At 37.7% G+C, this 19,756-nt stretch overlaps 2 protein-coding genes across 3 annotated transcripts; both read right to left on the reverse strand.

Annotated features, from left to right (window-relative positions):
• Nucleotides 1-313: 313 nt before the first annotated feature.
• LOC128512861 (GTPase IMAP family member 9-like) lies at nt 314-8,499 on the reverse strand. Its single transcript, XM_053486333.1, has 2 exons — nt 8,446-8,499; nt 314-5,118 (listed from the first exon to the last, which is right to left on the reverse strand). Exon 2 carries the CDS (start codon nt 5,107-5,109, stop codon nt 3,889-3,891), a length of 1,221 nt encoding a protein of 406 aa, XP_053342308.1. The 5' UTR covers nt 5,110-5,118; nt 8,446-8,499; the 3' UTR covers nt 314-3,888.
• A 4,303-nt stretch (nt 8,500-12,802) lies between these two features.
• LOC128513511 (GTPase IMAP family member 9) lies at nt 12,803-17,998 on the reverse strand. 2 transcript variants are annotated; one of them, XM_053487288.1, is made up of 2 exons: nt 17,928-17,998; nt 12,803-15,260 (listed from the first exon to the last, which is right to left on the reverse strand). In XM_053487288.1, the coding sequence occupies exon 2, from the start codon at nt 15,218-15,220 to the stop codon at nt 13,907-13,909; it is 1,314 nt and encodes a 437-aa protein (XP_053343263.1). In that variant the 5' UTR covers nt 15,221-15,260; nt 17,928-17,998; the 3' UTR covers nt 12,803-13,906. The 2 variants fall into 2 exon arrangements, with proteins under 2 accessions (XP_053343263.1, XP_053343264.1); XM_053487289.1 differs by having other exon boundaries at nt 12,803-15,229; nt 17,928-17,995.
• Between the last annotated feature and the right edge of the window lie 1,758 nt (nt 17,999-19,756).

Here is a 19,756-nt window from a genome sequence, read left to right on the forward strand (position 1 = left end):
AAATTATAATAAATATGTTATGAAGTTATTTATGTAATGAAGCTTACACTTTCTGATGTTATCTTATCATAAACAAATATTAAAATATGTATTTGTAATACTAGTGCCACTATAATAAATCATTATTATAATGATTATTATCAGAATCATGTCAAAGTCAAAACTTTCTTACTTTAAATATTGTTTTAGTTAAAAAAAATTGTCCAGACAAAATTTATTTTATTATTGTGCTACATTTTATTTATCTGTTACAAAGTGAGATGAAAGTACTCTGAACATAAGCGATTAATCCTATTTCTACAAAACTGGACGGTGCTTTTATTCATTTCTTGCCTCATCAACGTACAATAACATCAGAAAATAAAAAATAACATTAGAAAATAATCACTTATAATTCCTTCGAGACCGGGTTCAACAAATAAAAATTCAGAGACAACTCCGTCAGACACTTCTCTTCTTTATTGCTCTTCTCCCCCATCTGACACACCAAACAACAACAATATAATGTAACATAGTGTTTCCCCTTTTTTCTTACCAAGATACAGTTCCTCATCTATACACATAAGCTAATAAACACTTAAGATAGCAAAAAAAAAATTACTGCAAGTACTTACTAATTTACAGTAAATTATCCAAAACCAAATTAAAAAAATACACTAAAACAAATCTCCACTCAAAAGAAAAAAAAAATCTCATTTAACATTATTCCCCATCTTTAAAACAAAATGTCCTCATTTCAACAACAAAAAGAGGAAGATTATATTTGTTTTGGAGACAGGAGGCAACACCCTAAAAGCTGAAATAAAAGAAAATACCGGAGAGTCAGTGTGAAGAAAAAACTTCCTTTTTTTCTTAACAAGAGCAAATATGTAAATCACTTTCAATGAGAATCCTCAAATTATCCTTCACCTTCGCAATGTCTGGCAAATTCCATTTTCATCCATTTTCTTAACACTGAGAAGAGGAAGCTGGTCTGTAATGATTGTAAGTGTAATGATTGTAAGCAATTCAGGTAGTGTCTGCCTTGTTATGAACTATGACGACAGTGCAGATTTTTTCAAACTTACATAAGAAATGTATATGTTTTGACTTTCATGTTGTGCACCTCCAGGGTACAGATTTCATTCACATCTTGGTTTTATGTGTGTGAAGTCTGCATGTTCTCTCTGAGCATGCAGGCATAGGCGCAGAGGGTTTTTAAAACATAAGTCATTTAATTTACAAACAAAACAAATAAAGAACATAAACAAAGACATTAAAACAAAGAACTCCAACTATAAACACAGAGTGTAACAAAAGCTGTAGAGCTAAACAAAGGCTGTAAAGCTATACTAACAAACTAAACCTGTAGCTGAATCTAAACAAAGACTAGACAAACTAAAAACAAGACGAGACTAGGGACAAAACAAGACTAGGGACAAAACAAGAGACTAATGTATGAACTGGTTAGTAGTTAGTGGGATTAGTAGCTAGTCAGGTTATTGTAGAAATGGATGAGCTAATCGGGTTAGTTAGTAAATTAGTTAGTATCTATACGGGTTAGTAACTGAACCTACATGGGGAACGAATACACAACAGGCAAATCCTGCTAACGGCTAGACATGCAAAGAGCTAAACATGCAAGGAGCTAAACAAGAGGTATACGAACACTGGAGATACACAGAACAGTACTTAGACGTGACAAGAGACAAACTCACCACACATACCTAAACAAAACAGCTCCACAACTCAAATGCAAAACTAACAAACATTACAAAACTAGAGCCTTCTTAACTTAACAGAGGTGACATATCACACTTAAACCAAATACAAACTAAACTAAACAAACTGCCAACATAACAAAAAAAACACATTTAATGCTCGACCCAGTTACCAAGAACTAACAGCTATTTATAGAGGATCTAATGAGCTACCTCGGTTCAGGTGAGCACTCTCATCACCTGACCGAGGTGCCTTCTGGAAAACTGAGTCTACAAACAAAAAACTACAATAAACAAACTTATCGGGCACACAGTGCCCTCTAGTGGTGAACCATCACATGTACAAAATATTTTGGTGTGTATATAAATGGATGTATAGTTCCACGTCACGTAAACAGCCTTGTGTGTGCTTGTGGTGGTGCGGAAGTATTGCACTATCCTCATAGGCTTTATGAGTCAATCCAGGAGCATGAGGATGAAAAAACGCTGTCCTGTGATACTGTCCCAATTGTGTGTAATTGAATTTTGATATGCAAAGAGACTCACAGTCCTAAGGATTCACAGTCCTATGCAGCCAGCGCTGGGGAAAAATGTTGACCAGTTGAATACGTTTGGTTTTACGTAAGATTTTAAAAAGCAACACATCATGCTGCAATCCAAAGATTTTAAAGAAATTTGGAAAACGAAGAAGTCTTGGTTTACGAGTACCAAGTATCATGTATCACACATGTGCTTTTTGTTTTGATGCCGAGCGTCACGTGATCACAACTGAGCCAATGGTTTTTCTCTCTCTAGTGCTGCGGAATTGTGGGTAATCGTCTCCCCTTCTGGGTCTAAGTGCTCATCTCTTACTGGTATAATCAACATCCGTGCACACGTGTACTGTTTACTATAACACTGTGACCACATGTGTGTGTAAAACATATTTTATTTTGTGTGTGTGTGCATATGCGTGTGTGTACAGCGCGCTTGTAAAGCAAAAGCAAGTCTCATTAGAGAGGTTAAAAATCCATTTTCTCTCTCTGCTCAAGGCTTAGCCTGCTCTTTCACACACACACACACACACACACACACACAGACCCCTCCTACTTTCGCCTTCACAGACACTAGTGATGGGAAGTTTGAATCATTTTAGTGACTCGGTTCTTTGAATCTCGTTCATCAAAATGAACAAATCTTTTTTTGAGTCATTTCGTTCATTTCGTTCTTTTGATCAGAAATAAAATAAAATGTTGCATTTTCAATAAAAAAAAAAAAACCAATATGTCTATATACACAAATTTTGGCTATAGTTCCAGTTATGAAAATATTACAATGCAACTAAGGATATATTATAATAAACAGAATGAGTAACTCACCATCATATCTTGCAGTCGGAGTCGTTCGTTCTTTTGAATCCATTGCACTGCATAGCGTCTATGGAAGTCACACGACAAAGGAACGAACGACTCGAGACTTTAGACTCATTGCTGAGAATCGTTCAATTCTGTTTTCTGTATATGACATGCGGGGGTTTTGCGATGCTTTGTGCATGCGCGCCCAATAGAAAAAGAAAAAATCACTCTCCGAGGCGACTCGTTCATCTGAGTCATTAGAGAGATTTCTTGTTTATTTTGCGGCTAAAACAGTGTTTCCGTTGGGTGCGCGTGTGTGTGTAAAAAGAGTGGAGGAAGGGTAACTGTGAAAGAAGAGAAGGGGGAGAGGGGAGCTTACTTTAGTTTCACACACACACATACACAGCGCCTGCGCGAACAAACGGAAACACTTATCTGTCGGGATTTATTTTTACTTTTCTCAAAGGTAAAATGCATGTGGTAGAGTTGCAGGTTAATTTGTTTTATTTTTAAATTAATATTGTGTGTTAATTATTTTTATGTATTTATTTTTTGGGGCTGTGGAACGAATTTTTCTTATGGGAACATTCGAACATATGCTCATAATCCAAGGTTCCACTGTATTAGGTTTAGTGGCAAATACTTTTTCAGATAGGGTCAGGCAGGTTTGGACAGCTTTTTCCTTTAATGAATGCAATCATCATATTTAGACTGGTTATTTTTGTGTAATATATATATATTTTTGATGACCTGAATCATTTAAGTGGGACAAATATACAAAAAAAAGAGGAAGGGGACAAATTCCTTTTTATGGCACTGTAGAAGACGAAAAAATGAATTAAAAAACTTTTGTGTTACTGATTGGAACAATGGCCAGTCACCTTTGTTGCAGCACCCATTACTAAAGCTGCTGCTTTTGTTACTGCTGCCATGACAGAGGACGCAAACTCTGGTCCTAACAGTGTGACTAACTCCGCTGCCAGTCCTATAGGTGCTGCAGGTGGAGACGACAATGCAAACCCAGGTTTTCTCTCCTCCTGCTCAATTCTTTGCTCTTCTTCTTTGATCCACTTTTCTAGTTCTTTGATCTTTTTTTTACTTTTCTTTATCCTTAACTCCTTTTCTTTCTTTAACTTTTTAAAATAGTTTTTTGCATTTTGTAGAGATTTCTGCAGCAATTGCATCCTGCATTGCCCTTTATACAGGTTTTCATTTACTTTGTTAATTTCTGCTGTTAAATGAAGGATTTTACCCTGGATCTGATTCCTGCGTCTTTCTATCGCTTGCTTTTCTATTACCAGAGCTTTATTAATGTCGGCTCTGTGATGTGCTGCTCTCTGCCTTACTTTCCGCTTGGCCTTCTCAATAGATTGACGTTGTTTTTCTTTCTTTTTCTGTTCCAAAATTGCTAGTGCTTTATTCATGACCTCTGTTTCCTGGTTGGTGAAGTGACGGTACTCGTTCTGTTCCAGCAACCCATCCACCTTATTCAGGAGCTCTTTCACCTGGTCCTGGTTCTTTTGGTTCTTGTTGTTAAAAGCCAGGAAACGTCCACTAAATTGTGCAATAATATCCTGGATTCTCTGTCCCTGCTCTGATATAAACTGCTCAATTGACTGTCCTTCCAGCTCGTCTGCACGAGTAAATATGATGATCGTGTAGTTACTGATGTTCTCCTCAAAAAAAGCCTCAATCATCTCTACAGTCTGCTGCTGCTCCTCTGTAAAGCGAGCGATTGGTATGATGAGCAGAAATGCATGTGGTCCAGGTGAGGACATGACCAGACATCTTAGCACTTCATCTGTTACCTCATTTTGCTGGAGAGAGGTGTCGAACCAGCCAGGAGTGTCAATCAGTGCTAAGCTCCGCCCCTGAACAACTCCACTTTCCTTCTGGCATTGTTTTGTTACTGAGTCCATGCTCAGTTTAGATAAAAAACAATTTTTACCCAAGATGGTGTTTCCTGTGGCACTTTTACCAGAACCTGTTCTGCCCAGCAGCACCAACCGCAGCTGAGTTACTGGGGACTGGACGGCTCCATGTGGACTTGTGGAGCTCCTGAACTGAGAGCTCATCTCTGGATGCTATTTTGGGCAGAAAGGCAAACTGTGTGAGGTTTACTTCTTAAATGCTCTGATTTAATGAAAAAGAAAAGGACAGTGTTTATGTGGAGACATTTCTAAATCATTCAATCATAAACCTAGTATTGTTAATATTAAAATATGACAAGCAACCTATTTTCCAGCTGAGGACCTGATGTCATGTCAAAACCACCTATAATCAACATACTGTAGAAAACTGCAAAGACTTTATGACAGAACATGACAAGGCAGGCTCTCATTATGGCAGAACATAAAATGTCTTTGTAATGGAACTTCAGGGGCATATTTGATTAGCATGTATACTTTTACGAAATTTGACACCCATGATTAAAGCCATCACTCCTTCAATCACACCCTTTTAATCATCATAATATACTGCTGCATTTGAGGCAAACGTGTGAATTTCTCACTTATAGTACAATCATTAAAAGCCATTGTACATTTAAAAGTGTAAATATTCACATACAGGGGGAAACTAATTATTTTATTTGAAAGTTTGCACACTTACAAACATTTTAAAGGTCTATAATTTTTTTAAATTATATGTTTATTTTAAAGCATAGGGAAAGAATATCAATCAAAAATCCAGGCAAAAAAAAACATTACATAAATTTTATAGAGTTACATTTCAGTGAGTAAAACAAGTATTTGATCCCCTACCAACCAACAACAATTTTGGCTCCCACAGTCTGGTTATGTGCTCATGTTGTACACAGATTAATTTAAGAATGTGCCGCTAACAACAACTCAAGTTATGTGTATAAAAGCCACCTGTCCACAGAATCTCTATCTTCCATTTAAACCTCACCACTATGGGCAAGACCAAAGAGCTGCCAAAGAACATCAGGAACAAGACTGCAAAAGGCTGGAATGGACTACAAGACCATCAGCAAAAAGCTTGGTGAGAAGGAGACAACTGTTAGACCGGTTATTGGCAAATGGAAGAAATACAAAATAACCATCAATTGCCCTCGGTCTGGAGCGCCATGCGAGGATTCCCCTCACGGATTAAAGATAATCAAGAGAAAAGTACGGGATCTGCCCAGAGCTACAAGGAAGTAGCTTATGAATGATCTTAAGGCAGTAAGGACCACATAAACCACTGGTAACACAATACACTGCCATGGATAGAAATCCTACAGAGCTGCAAGGTCCCCCTCCTCAAGAAAGCACATGTCTGAAGATGAACAGAGAAGGATTGGAAGAAAGTGCTGTGGTCAGAATTTTTTGTCATCAACTCGACCTGCCGTGTTTGGAGGGAAAGAAACGCTGACCATGACCCTAAGAACACTATCCCTACAATTGCCAAGGCAATAAAGGAGTGGCTCAAAAAGAAGCACATTAGGGTCATGTGGCCTAGTCAGTCTCCAGATATTAATTCTACAGAAAATTTATGGAGCGAGCTGAAATGTCGAGTTGCCAAGCACCTGGCAAGAAACTTAAAGATTCCTCCAAAAAAAAAAAAACTCCAGAGATGTGTGCAAACCTGATAGCCAACTGCAAGAAACATCTTACCTCTGTGCCAACAAGGGTTCATCCACCAAGTTTTGCTTGAAGATCAAATAATTTTTCTCATTGAAATGCAAATCAATTTACAACCTTCAAACACGGCACTATTTTGTCTGTTAGGCTGTGTTCATCATAATGTTTATCCAATAAAAATTACACTTTCTGATTTTATGTAATCTTGTCATTACTGATTCTGTTCTATGAATAAAAAGCTATTAAAGTGCCCCTATTATGCTTTTTCAAATATTATCTTTCATGCAGTGTGTCATGTAGCTGTATGTGAACATAAACTATCTGCACTATCTGTGACGCTATAAATGAAGTGCACGATAAATGAAGTTTCAGTCTATTAAAAAAAAGAGTCGGCTCACATTCGCCTAAACGATTCGTTAGCAAATCTATTTTTACTCTGTTGCGGATCCACGTCACTCCGTAACACATTTGCATAATGTCCGCCCACGTCCTACGTCGCGAACAACTTGCCCGTCAACTTTTAAATGACGTTACCACACTCTTGTTAATGTGACCGAGCATTCATGCTGGGTTCGCTTAAACACTTTGTAATATAAAAAAAACAATAAAAACAAGAGCACACGAAATCCTTTTTAACAGTTTATTCTCCACCATTCACCAAAACTAAACTTAACACTCGCGAAGTGCGCATGCCCCTTGCCCTTCTATGGCAAGCTCCGAGGGTAAAAATGCATCACACACTCACAAAGTGCGCATGCCCCTTGCCCTTCTATGGCAAGCCCTGAGGGGAAAAATGCATCACACACACGCGAACTGCGCATGCCCCTTGCCCTTCTACGGCAAAAATGCATCACACACTCGCGAAGTGCGCATGCCCCTTGCCCTTCTATGGCAAGCCCCGAGGGGAAAAATGCATCGTACACACATATGCACATCACGAGCGCCTGTGCATCGAACATTAACATATGACACTTACCACTGAGAAACGTCCTGCTCCTGTCGTGCTAGCGAAACAGTTTCTTGTCGATGTGCCACTTCAACCGTTTCATCGCCAGACTCCGGCTTGAATTGATACGGTAAAACTGACGACATCTTTTCTATGTATTGACGGGTCTCCAGAGCCGTCATTCAGTTATGGTAATGGGCGTTTCGTTTTCCGACACACACTGTAGCGGTAGACCAATCATAAAGGGCCGCGCCATCTGACCAATCACAGCAGTGAAGGCTCACGGAAAGGAGGGGTTTAGACAGACTGATTTTTCTAACTGCTTCACACGAGTCGTTTACGAATCATTTAGAAATGGGGTAAAATTAAATCTATTTTTGGAGAAAACTAAAGTGTTTTTTGACCTTGCATACATGTAAACCTGTTTTAAGAGACTTATTAAGCAATATTAGCAACCTTTAAAATGGCATAATTGGGGCACTTTAAAATCTGTATCAGTACTACAAGTGCCACTATAATCAATTCTCCTTCTTTTCCTTCTTCTTCTTCTTCTTCTTCTTCTTATTATTATTATCATCATCATCATCATCAAAGCCAAAACTGTTTTCTTCCTTTAAATATTGTTTTTGTTCTATTTTTTACTCTGGCATATTTTTCTCCAGACAATATTTCTATTATTATTATCACCTATCTATCACAAAGTGAAGCAGTATACTAAATTTAAATTGCAAAGTATGCAGTATATTACTACAAGTAAACACAAAGTTATCAGTAACACTAAGAGTAAACTATACTTCACTGGATGTTGGCAATTAATCTCAATTCCCCAAAAAATAACACTGAAATTGAAAGAAACAAAAAAAAGTGCCTAAATTACTCACTTGGGAAAAACACTTTCTTTAAACACGGAGTTCTCTCTGTTGCTCGATGACTCTGTCTCTCTCATTTTGTTTCCTCACAAATATGTAACGGTAGAGCTTTGTGGAAAGCCATTGAGGACACAAGGAGAGACACAGTACACCAGCTACAGGGAGTTATTAGGGCCCAAGCACTAGTAGTGCGCAGGTCCCTCTTGTTTCATGGATTTAATATATATATATATATATATATATATATAATTATTTATTTCTCTTTACTAACCGGGGCTTTTTGGGTTTCTGAACATGCTCAAAAACTCTTGAAATCAGCAAACCGCCATTCACAGCGCCCACTGAAAAATCTGCTGCATAGCTCATACACACTTGTGCGTATATGTGTAAAACCTGGTACACATTGAGCTGAACAACTTTTGTGCTAGATGTCATTGGCTATACTCAACAGGAAGTCAGTTATTTTGACGTGTTTGCAAAACACACCCAATGGTATTCGATATACTCCTTCTAGGGAATTGATACACTTGCCATGAGATGGGGCCAAATGATCTCAAGATATTAAGGAAACAAAATTGCGAAGGGATTTTTGCTACCTCAAACGGTTCAGCCGTAGTGAGGCCGTAAACTTATGGCGAATAGAAGGAAACAGGAAGTGGCTAATAACATCTGTGTATATTGACTGATGTACAACAAATCTCAGCTTTATGTTAAGAGAAGAAACCTGATCACATGAATATGACGACTGAATCTCAGTCATGCGCCACCAACTGGCAGCAGGAAGTGTCACTTTTAGAAATCCTTTACTTTGACCTGATTTAGTTCAATATCAGTCAGAATAATGTCAAGACTTGGCTGATGTGAAACTGTAAAGGAATTTTTGATATATTGAATATTGTGGCTGAGGATTTAAATAAGGATATAATGAAATTCATGTTCTTAAGTAGAAAGTCCTAATGATTCAAAATAAGTTAGATAAAGCAAGTGGTTGTGGCGAAGTGTGCTTATTGTGATGCTGTGTGATGCTCAAGTGGCTCACAGTAAATTTTTCAAATAATAAGCCTTTTGACTTGAGTCCGGCAGTACTAAACAATGTCCACTACATGTGCACCTAGGTTTAGAGAAGCCCATCAGATGATTAGCGCTTTTTCACCTTTATTTTTTAATGTTCCCAATTTCATAAATATATAATTATTCACGAAATAATTTAATAAAACTTGAGAATATTGAATGGAAACTCAGAATATATTAAATGAATTCTTGGAATACATTGAATAAAAACTTGGAATATATTGAATGAAGATTGGAATACAGTATATTGAATGAATGAAACCTGATATCATCAACATGCAGGCCCCATCTAGTGGATTTAGTGTGTGCTGTTACCACAGACATCTTGCACCAAGGAATTTGATGTGATGTGTTTAATGCTTTTGGATTTGTTTTGTAGGTTCATTTTGTGACTTAGTTATTTCAAACAATTAATTAATTTTCATTCATTCTTTGTATTAACTTTTTTAAAATTTTTAATAAATTAAGCTATATACAATGACGCATGGCATATGTACTGTATATTTAACAAGAAATTAGAATAATTGTGTCACGTAGCCTGGTAAGTAACAAGTACCACACTTCATTTGTACAAAAATTTGTTGACGGTCCCTAAAATAGAGCTTAAGAATGTCTGTCTAATGCCTGAATTTTAAATCAACTTCACTGAAGGAAACCAAGAAACCTTAACAATCATGCAATAAGAACAGCACAACTGAAAAACACACTGAGGCAGTTGGCACACTATACTCTGAGTATGTCTCTAACAAAGAGAGCGGAAAGACTGGGGAAATCCTGCCTAAACACAGGGGTAAGTACAGTGAAAATTTCTGTTACAGCAACAGAGTCACCAACAGAGTGACCAACACACAAGAAAGCATGGACTCACTGTTGGAAGGAGATAATGAAACTGTTTTAATGAAACCTTAACAAGTTTAAATACCAATAAAAAGAAAAACAAAAAACAAACATGTAGCAAAGAAACAATCAAAAAAGGCAAAAAAACTGGAAAGTGAACATGAAATGGAAATGAAATATCCAATAACTTTAGAAGAATCCCACAAAGCCCTATAGAACATGAGCAATGGTAAAGCCCCAAGTATAGATGGAGTTCTTTCTGAAGTGTATCCAATTATGTAAACATTAAAGCACTTTTTGTAAGTCGCTCTGGATAAGAGTGTCTGCCAAATGCCTAAATGTAAATGTAAATGAAGTATCATTGTGGAAGACCGTAAGGGAAGTCTTAAATGACAGTTTAAATACAGGAATACTCCCACTGAGTTGTAGAAGAGCAGCCCGCACATGGTTACCCAAACGACGAGATCTAACAGACATTAAGAATTGAAGACCCGTGTCATTGGTTCGTGGTGACATCTAATTGTTCACAAACGTACTTGCAGCAAGACTAAGAAATGTTTTAGAAGAAGGGATACACCCTAATCAAACAAACTCTGTACCTCTATATTCGATAATATCTAAATATAGGCTAAATATAGGTCTGATTTCCCTAGATCAAATAACGCCATTTAATTGGGTAGAGCACAAATATTTGCACAAATACAGACATGGCCTTCTGGTGGAGAACGCCTTATCTCTGGATGCTGTTTTGGACAGAAAGGCAAACTGTGTCAGGTTTTCTTCTTAAATGCTCCGATTTAATAAAAAGGAAAGGCCAGTGATTATGTACAGACCCTTCTAACTCATTCAAAACATGAGCTTAGTATTGTTAATATTAAAAAATGACGAGCTGCAAAATATTTTCCAGCTGAGGACCTGATGTCATGTGCAAACCACCTATAATCAACATACTGTAGAAAACTGCAAAGACTTTACTTCTAAGGGTCTTGTTATGGCAGAACATGACATTTTTTTGTAATGGAACTTCAGGGGCATATTGGATAGCATGTATACTTTTACCAAATTCGACACCCATGATTAAAGCCATCACTCCTTCAACCACACCCTTTTAATCATCATCACATACATACTCCTGCATTTGAGGCAAATTTGTGAATTTCCCACTTACAACCAGTACCCCCCCCCCCCCCCCCCCCAATCAGATTTCAAACAGACTTCTTTCACGTTGTCATTATGGGGTATTGTTGTGGAATTTTGATGAAACTAATCAATTTAATCACTTCTTTAAATAAGGCTGTAACATAACAAAATATGGAAAGTAAATACTTTCCAAATGCACTGTATTGATTTCCTCTAAAATGAATAATAATAATAATAATATTAATAATATTATTATTAAAGAAGTGTTACAGTTTATTATTTTTTATAGCATTAAATGTAAAAGAATATAAATTTAAATGATAAAACAGTTTAGCCTCTATTCTGCTGTATACTGTGATTTGATGATTGTGTGTGTGTATTATGTTTTGGTTTTGTTACTTAATTATTTTAAATGATCGTTTTGTTAAAAGATAATTTCTTTGGTTGTGTAGGACTTCACAGACTGTCCTCTTTCCCAGGCAACAGACATCAAAACCACTACATGGCACCTGCCCTTTAATGACGTCAGGTAACAGCAGAGTTTTCATCAATATATTCAGACTTTTCCTTCAACATATTACAAAGTTTTCAATAAATATATTCAAAGTTTTTTATCAATTTATTCAGTTTTCATTAATATATATATAATAATAATAATAAATGAATATAGTAATATAGTTTAGAGGAAGAGTCAGTTTTCACTTTTGTCCTATTGGTATTTCCCCCTTTAAATGCATGTGCCCACTGTGCCCACTGTCTTTCTGGTGCACCCAGGCAGCGATAGAGCTGTGGACCATAATTTTTGGATATTAACTGTCATGCAATCTCAAAAATGCTAATTTCAGAAAACAAGTGTGAAGCATCTGAGATTTTCAGGGGGGAAAAAAGGATAACAAGTAAATCTTAAAACAGGCGAAGAACTGAAGTGTTTATATTTCAGCAAAGTTGATATCTACTGAGCTCCAGTAATTCATGCCCTGCACAGAAGGGTGTAAAAAATGATGGGGATACAGCGCCGAAAATGTACTGTTGTCACACAGGACAGGGACAATAATGAAGTAAGAGCTTTTAATAAACAGCTTAATGTTCATTACTGCAGTGAGGAGAGGTTTTACAAAAGTTGACCTTGATCCTGACTAACCGACTGTGAAATGTGGTGTATTGCTGGAATGATCTCTAAAATAATAAAAATCTGTATTTTTTACTCTGATTTTTTACCTCAAGCAATGTAAGGAATGCATTTCACATTCAGTATGTACATACACAAAATTTTAGAAGGATATATTGTATAAATAAGTGTAAATGAGACACAAATGGGAAAATGAAAAATGTATTTTATTTTCAAAGGTACATATACTGTAATATAGGTATAATATTTCAATAATAATATATAATAATAATAAACCGCACACTGTGTTCGATGGAAACACACTTATGTGTCTGATTACTAGAATGTTTACCTACTAGTAGAATATAAACATATAAGCATTTAGAATTTTAGTTTTAGTCATTGTATTGCTTTTTCTGTAAATAGTTAAATGAATATTTGTATGATTACTACATTAAAGAAAAGCATAAAGACAGAGCAGCATTGTACTAGATGACAAAGTATACAAGTGGTACACTGACTGTGATTAGTGTGTGCCAATATAAACAGATTATGACTTATACAATTCCTTCTTGTATGCTTTATAAGCATCGGATATGAGATTAATAAATTTACACAAGAAAAAAATATATGGAAAAAAAACCTTTACCAATACAAATATTGTTGAAGACCATGAGACACATAAAGAAATATAAAGACTGTAGTTTAAATGTACACAAATTGCTTGTGTGTCTCCTTATTGTTGTAACATTATTTCTCTTCCAGAAATATCACTCTATATGCCAAATGCAACGAAAACTGTGCACATGAAATCAGGAGAAAGAGGGAAAAAAAGAGATTGATTCAGCACTGTAACAGAAGGTGGCACTACAAACTCTACCACAGTCCTTCCATCTGTCCATCTAGGAACCTCTGTAGTCCAACTAGGGAGCGTGATCAAGGGTGACCATTGTATTTATTCCCATTTGAATGACCATGAGCTCTGGTCGTTCTGAACATTCACAAACTTCCTGATGATCTCCCTATGATTTTTTTACAATCTCAAGATCGCCCAAATTCAGGAATGTTGAAAAGCCCACTTGCTCAATTTGCTAAAGAATTACCGATCGTTAGGATATTTTTTTCAGTATCTACCTTTAAGCCCTTGACTTTATTAGTCTATTTTCCCCTTTATTAGAAAAACAGAGGTGAGTTTTTTTTTCCTTTTTTGAGGTTTTTTGTTTTAAACCTGTGGGCTACAGATTATTCTATAATACATAAAATTTTACATTTTTCAAAACTTGCATGATAAAACTGATTTATGTTTTAGCTGCTGTATTATTGAATGGAACAAAGGGCTGCTTTTGCTGCTGCTGCTATGAAAGGACCTGCATTTGTAGCTGCTGCCATCACAATGGCTGCAAGCTCTGGTCCAAGCAGTGCAGCTAACTCTGCTGCAAGTCCTACGGGTGCAGTTACAAAAAGTAGAGGTCCCAACACTAGTCCAATTCCAGTTCCTCCCAAAAAAACCATAACGAACTTCAGAATGCTGAAATATATTTCATTGTTATACCATTTGCTTTCATCCTCTTTTAAATACTCTTGCTCCTCCTCTTTCTCTATTCTCTGCTGCTCTTCCTTGATCCATTTTTCAAGTTCTTGCTCCTCTTCTTTACTGTCCTCTTTCCTCATCTGCTTCTCTTTCTCCAGATTTTTTAGCGTTTCATTTTCTCTCTGCAGGTATCTGTTCAGACGCTGCAACCTGCATGAATCTGCATGCTTGTTTTCAGTTTCCTTTTTTATGTCAATTATTAATTGATCGATTCTGCCTTGGCTGTACTTCCTGCATCTTTCTATCTCTTGCATCTCCTCATCCAGGCCTTTACTGATGTCAGCCTTTCGACGTTCAGCAATCTTCCTTACTTCCTGTTTGGCCTTCCTAATTGATTCAGCTATTTTTTCTTGCCTTTTCTGTTCCAACATCGCTAGTGCCTTTACTACAGTCTCCGTTTCCTGGTTGGTGAAGTGATGGTTCTCGTTTTGTTCCAGCAACCCAACCACCTTCTCCAGGAGCTCTTTCACCTGGTCCTGGTTTTCTGGATTTTTGTTGTTAAAAGCCAAATAACGCCCACCGAACCGTGCAATAATATCCTGGATTTTCTGGCCCTGTTCTGATATAAACTGCTCAATTGTCTGTCCTTCCAGCTCGTCTGCATGGGTGAATATGATGATCGTGTGATTACTGATGTTCTCCTCAAAAACTGTTCTAATCATCTCTACAGTCTGCTGCTGCTCCTCTGTAAAACGAGCGATTGGTATGATGAGCAGAAATGCATGTGGTCCAGGTGAGGACATGACCAGACATCTTAACACTTCCTCTGTTATCTCACTTTGCTGGAGAGAGGTGTCGAACCAACCAGGAGTGTCAATCAGTGCTAGGCTCCGCCCCTGAACTACTCCACATTCCTTCTGGCATTTCTTTGTCACTGAGTCCATGCTCAGTTTAGACGGAAAACATTTTCTACCCAAGATGGTGTTACCTGTGGCACTTTTACCAGAACCTGTTCTGCCCAGCAGTACCAACCGCAGCTGAGTTACTGGGGACTGGACGGCTCCATGTGGACTTGTGGAGCTCCTGAACTGAGAGCTCATCTCTGGATGCTGTTTTGGGTAGAAAGGCAAACTGTATGAGCTGTGGAGGTTCAATAGAATGGGTTTAGAAAAACATCACTTGACAGCAATTTGTTGACATTTTATACTGCCTGGCCAAAAAAGTGACTGTTTAAAAAGAGTCAAATTATTGGCCTGCATCAAAGAAAGAAAATGTTAAAATGACTTGAATCTGTTTGAGAACTGTCCAACGCATTATTAAAATGTGAGATCAGTTAAAAAGTTGTATTTTGTAGAAGCAGTTGAGAAATCAGAGCTATGTTTAATAGTGAAAATAAAAGCATTTCCACTAGGGCTGGGCGATATGGCTGAAAACTGTATCACAATATCAGTGTTTTATATCGGTTGATATCGATAATTATTGATATTTTTATGACCAATTTAAAATAAGGACCAGGAGAAAAATATATTACATTTAAACATTTTTATTTTAAAATTAACCTTCCTCTGATCATAGTACCCTCAGTTATTGAGACAGAAATGTCAATAACCATGGAAAACTCAAATAATTAAAATGTAAACATAAGTCTAAAGTCACAATGAACACTTAACAATTATCTCTTAACATTTACGGTGCAAAATGAAAGAAAGTGGTAAGAAATGCTTAATAAAGTGTAATAAAATAAGTGCATTTTTTGCTTTTAAAGAGGAATCCAGCAGACCAGCATGAGACAACGACATGGCGCAACCCAAGGTGATACTGTTACATGATTGACGTTAGTGTAACACTCCCTACGTTGCTGGGGTACCAGAGAGCGAGTGCCTTTGTTAATGCAACTGTCACGGGCAACCGGAAGCGGACCAGAAGACTAGCAGTTAGCCCTTGTAGCGTAGACGGTAAATCCAACGCCAAAATAGCACGAACAGGCAGGATAACCACGCGAGTCATTGTAAGAACTCTTTCACGCCGAGAGCAAGAGTTTACACTATTATACCCACTGTTGCGGGAGAGAGGTTGATTTCACGGCAGCTGTTTACGGGAGTGTTGTCCAGTGCAGGCAATGCTTAGTGGGTAATGCAGTCCAATGTGCGTGATCGCGGAAATGTGTGATGAGCTGGAATATAGAGCCTGAACCTGTTTTCTTTTTGTAGTTTTTGGTTTGATTTAAGTACGGAATCCACCCAGAAGTTTGTAATATCGTCTGACAACGCAGAAAATAAAAGAATGGACATGCATCGACTCGTTTCTCTTTCCCATCACTGCATGGGCATGAATTAACGGGCTATTGCGCTGCCGCAAGAAACGACAAAATAAAGCGGAGAAGCTAACGCCGCGTTCTAGCAACACACAATCAGGAATTGGACCCAAAATCACATAAGATCCGGCGAAGCGTCGGAAACGGCATGGGCAGACTCAATGACTGAGTGATGTAAAGCGTCATCTTGTCTCTTTTTATACTTCCTGAATCGCGACCGTACTACTTCAGGGTCCTAATGCCGGTCGCAGAGCAAGTGCACATGACCGCAACCAAACTAGCTTCGCGACCACAGTTTTCTTCTGACAAAGAATAAAAATTATCGACGTTTTATCGAACACATTTTTTTATTGATATCGATCACGTGTCTATCGCGATACATATCGTTATCGTTTTATCGCCCAGCCCTAATTTCCACACATTTCACAGTGTGGTGAGAACTAAATAGCTGTGTGGTCATAAAAAAAACACAAGTTGGTGTGACTATTTGCGAAACAAGGTTTTAGTTTGCTGGAGAGCATAAAGATTGGACTTTGGAGCATTGGATAAAGGTCATGAGTCCAGATTGAGCCTATTCCAGAGCGATGGGCATTTCAGGGTAAAAAGGGAAGCGCATGGAGGGATACATCCATCATGCATAGTGTCCACTGGAGGCAGTGACATAATCTGGGGTTGGTCAGGTCTTAGATCTTAAGCAAAGTCATGTGGCAATAAAATTAAGTCAGCTGAGGACCTAAATGTACTGAATGACCAAGTTATCACATCTACTGAGTTTTTCCTCCCTGATGGCTTGGCCATATTTCAAGATTTTTCAAATGATCCTCTGGGAGCAGGAGCCTCAACCTTAACACTTAACCTTGGCAACAGCTTGCTATAATCCCTCGGACTGTTCGTACAAAATGTACACAAGCCAGTACATTCCTTATTTTACACATAGCTTTAGCCTCAAGTGTATGAATATGCAATTTCAATCACAACTACCTCAGCAAACCCTTCATCTATGTGTAGGCTACATATGTTCATCTGCTAGTAGAATTCACTATTGATGATCTGGCTACTGGGAACGAATTCTCGATGCAAATGCTGCACATGTTGAAAATGACGATGAGTGTGCACTCGGCATAGCACCATTTGCACAGCTCCCATTATACACAGGGCGATGTTTTTTGGCACACTGACTTATGAAGGTCGGTGCTCGCTGTTTCTGTGCCTGCAGCCTTCTGCTGCCATCTGGTGGCGTGTTACAAAACTGGTTTTGAAACATTTTAATACCCTCTAGTACATGAATTCACTGTAGCAATAAACACACACATATGTTTAAAATGTTGTTTCTTATTGTAAATATGTCGTGTAAAATCCTAGTTTATCACTAACAATCAGGAAAAATCATGAATGACGTTATGACTCAACAAACAATGTTCCTAATGAGTTAATAACAAACAAAAGGGAAAAAATCAAAATGCATTAAAAAAAAAAAATCATAAACTACTCACGTTGTATGACGGACAAAATAATTTCTTACAAACAGACTGCTGGTGCTCGCGCTCTCCCAGCCTTTCTTCTTTTTTTCTTTCTTTATAAGTTTCGTTTTATCCGCAAAGGAATTAGGCTGCTGCATGGTGGAAAGCCAACGGGGTCAACAAGCGAACAAATTGTGTCATTTTGGGCATTAATCGGCTGAATTTGAATTACTCAATGATTACTTTTCATTACTTCTCAGGCCTCATACTTCCCACAGAAAATCATATTTGTGTTATTCTGTCAAAAGATAATTTATAAAAATCAGTATATACTATACAATGTCACTGAGATGACAACCCCTGTTAACATACCAGCAATGCGTACATACATGTGTTATAACTAGCTCATTGCACATACCTTTCCTCATTCTTCTCACCACTGCTCCTGTTTTTCCAGTTCACTCACCCTAAAATTACTGGAAATCACAACTTGAGATTCCAAGTTTATATGAACAAAAGTACAGCCAAACCTGTAATGACATTGTATGCAAATACATATACAGTACTTTAACATGGATTCAGCCTTTTCAGCTATAACAGCTTCCAGTTTTTTTGAAAGGCTGTCCACAATTTTTTTTCTGTGGGAATTTGTGCCCATTCATTCTGTAGAGCATTTACGAAGTCAGGCACTAATGTTGGACGAGAAGGCCTGGCTCGCAAACTCGGTTCTAGTTCATCCCAAAGGTGCTCGATGGGATTACAGTCAGGGCTCTGTGTTCGGGCCAGTCAAGTTCTTTCACACCATCACAACTCATCAATACATGTCTTTATAGTCCTTGCCTTGTGCACTGGGGCACAGTAATGTTGGAATAGAAAAGGGTCTTCCCCAAACTGTTGCCACAAAGTTGGAAGCATAGCATTGTCCAAAATTTTTAGGTATGCTGAAGCATTAAGATTGCCCTTTACTGGGGACAAGGGGCCTGATTAAAACACCTGAATTCAATCATTAACAGTTTTTGGCCATACTTTTGCACAGATATACATAGACACATATAGACTACCAGTCAAAGGTTTGCCTTCTAATTCTATAGTCTTTCTTGTTTTTATCAGTGTACATACACATACATATGAGCAACCTGTTGATAACCTGTTAATTATTGAATTCAGGTAAAATTATATATATATAGTTAACTAATTTCACTGGATCTACACTTACCACATTTATTCTATTTTTTTCCAATATGTTGTTATTATTTTCTTGGAAAAAAAAAGGTGTCTCCCCCCTCCCCCCCCAAATTGGTTTTTATTATTTTTTAATAGAACCACGGGGGGCGTAATCCAGTGTCTTTTGGTGCCAGTCCCAAGTTTGGATAAATGCAGAGGGTTGTGTCAGGAAGGGCATCTGCATAAAAACATTTGCAAATCAATGATGCGAATCACAAATATCATTTCCATACCGGATCGGTCGCAGCCCGGGTTAACAACAACCGCCACCGATGTTGTTGACCTACAGGGTGCCGGTGGAAATTAGGCTACTGTTGGTTGAAAAAGGAGGGGAGGCAGGCTTGTTTGAAAGCAGAGAGAGAAGAGGAAAGGGAAGAGTTTAGAACTGATAGTAGGGACTTTGAATGTTGGGACTATGAAAGGGAAGGCAAGAGAGTTGGTTGATATGATGCATGTAGAAGGATAGATGGTGGTGGACTTTGCAAAGAGGATGGAAATAGCAGTAGTAAATACTTTCTTCCAGAAGAGGCAGGAACATAGGGTGACATATAAGAGTGGAGGCAGAAGCACTCAGGTCGACTACATCTTGTGTTGACGTTGTAATCTGAAAGAGATCAGTGACTGCAAAGTGTTGGTAG

This window comes from Clarias gariepinus, chromosome 25, assembly GCF_024256425.1.
Source record: "Clarias gariepinus isolate MV-2021 ecotype Netherlands chromosome 25, CGAR_prim_01v2, whole genome shotgun sequence".
In the NCBI taxonomy this organism is placed as follows: domain Eukaryota; kingdom Metazoa; phylum Chordata; class Actinopteri; order Siluriformes; family Clariidae; genus Clarias; species Clarias gariepinus.

What these genes read in the sequence shown, in the direction of transcription:
- LOC128513511 (XM_053487288.1), bottom strand. Translation starts at nt 15,220, where the DNA reads ATGAGCTCTCAGTTCAGGAGCTCCACAAGTCCACATGGAGCCGTCCAG.
- LOC128512861 (XM_053486333.1), bottom strand. Translation starts at nt 5,109, where the DNA reads ATGAGCTCTCAGTTCAGGAGCTCCACAAGTCCACATGGAGCCGTCCAG.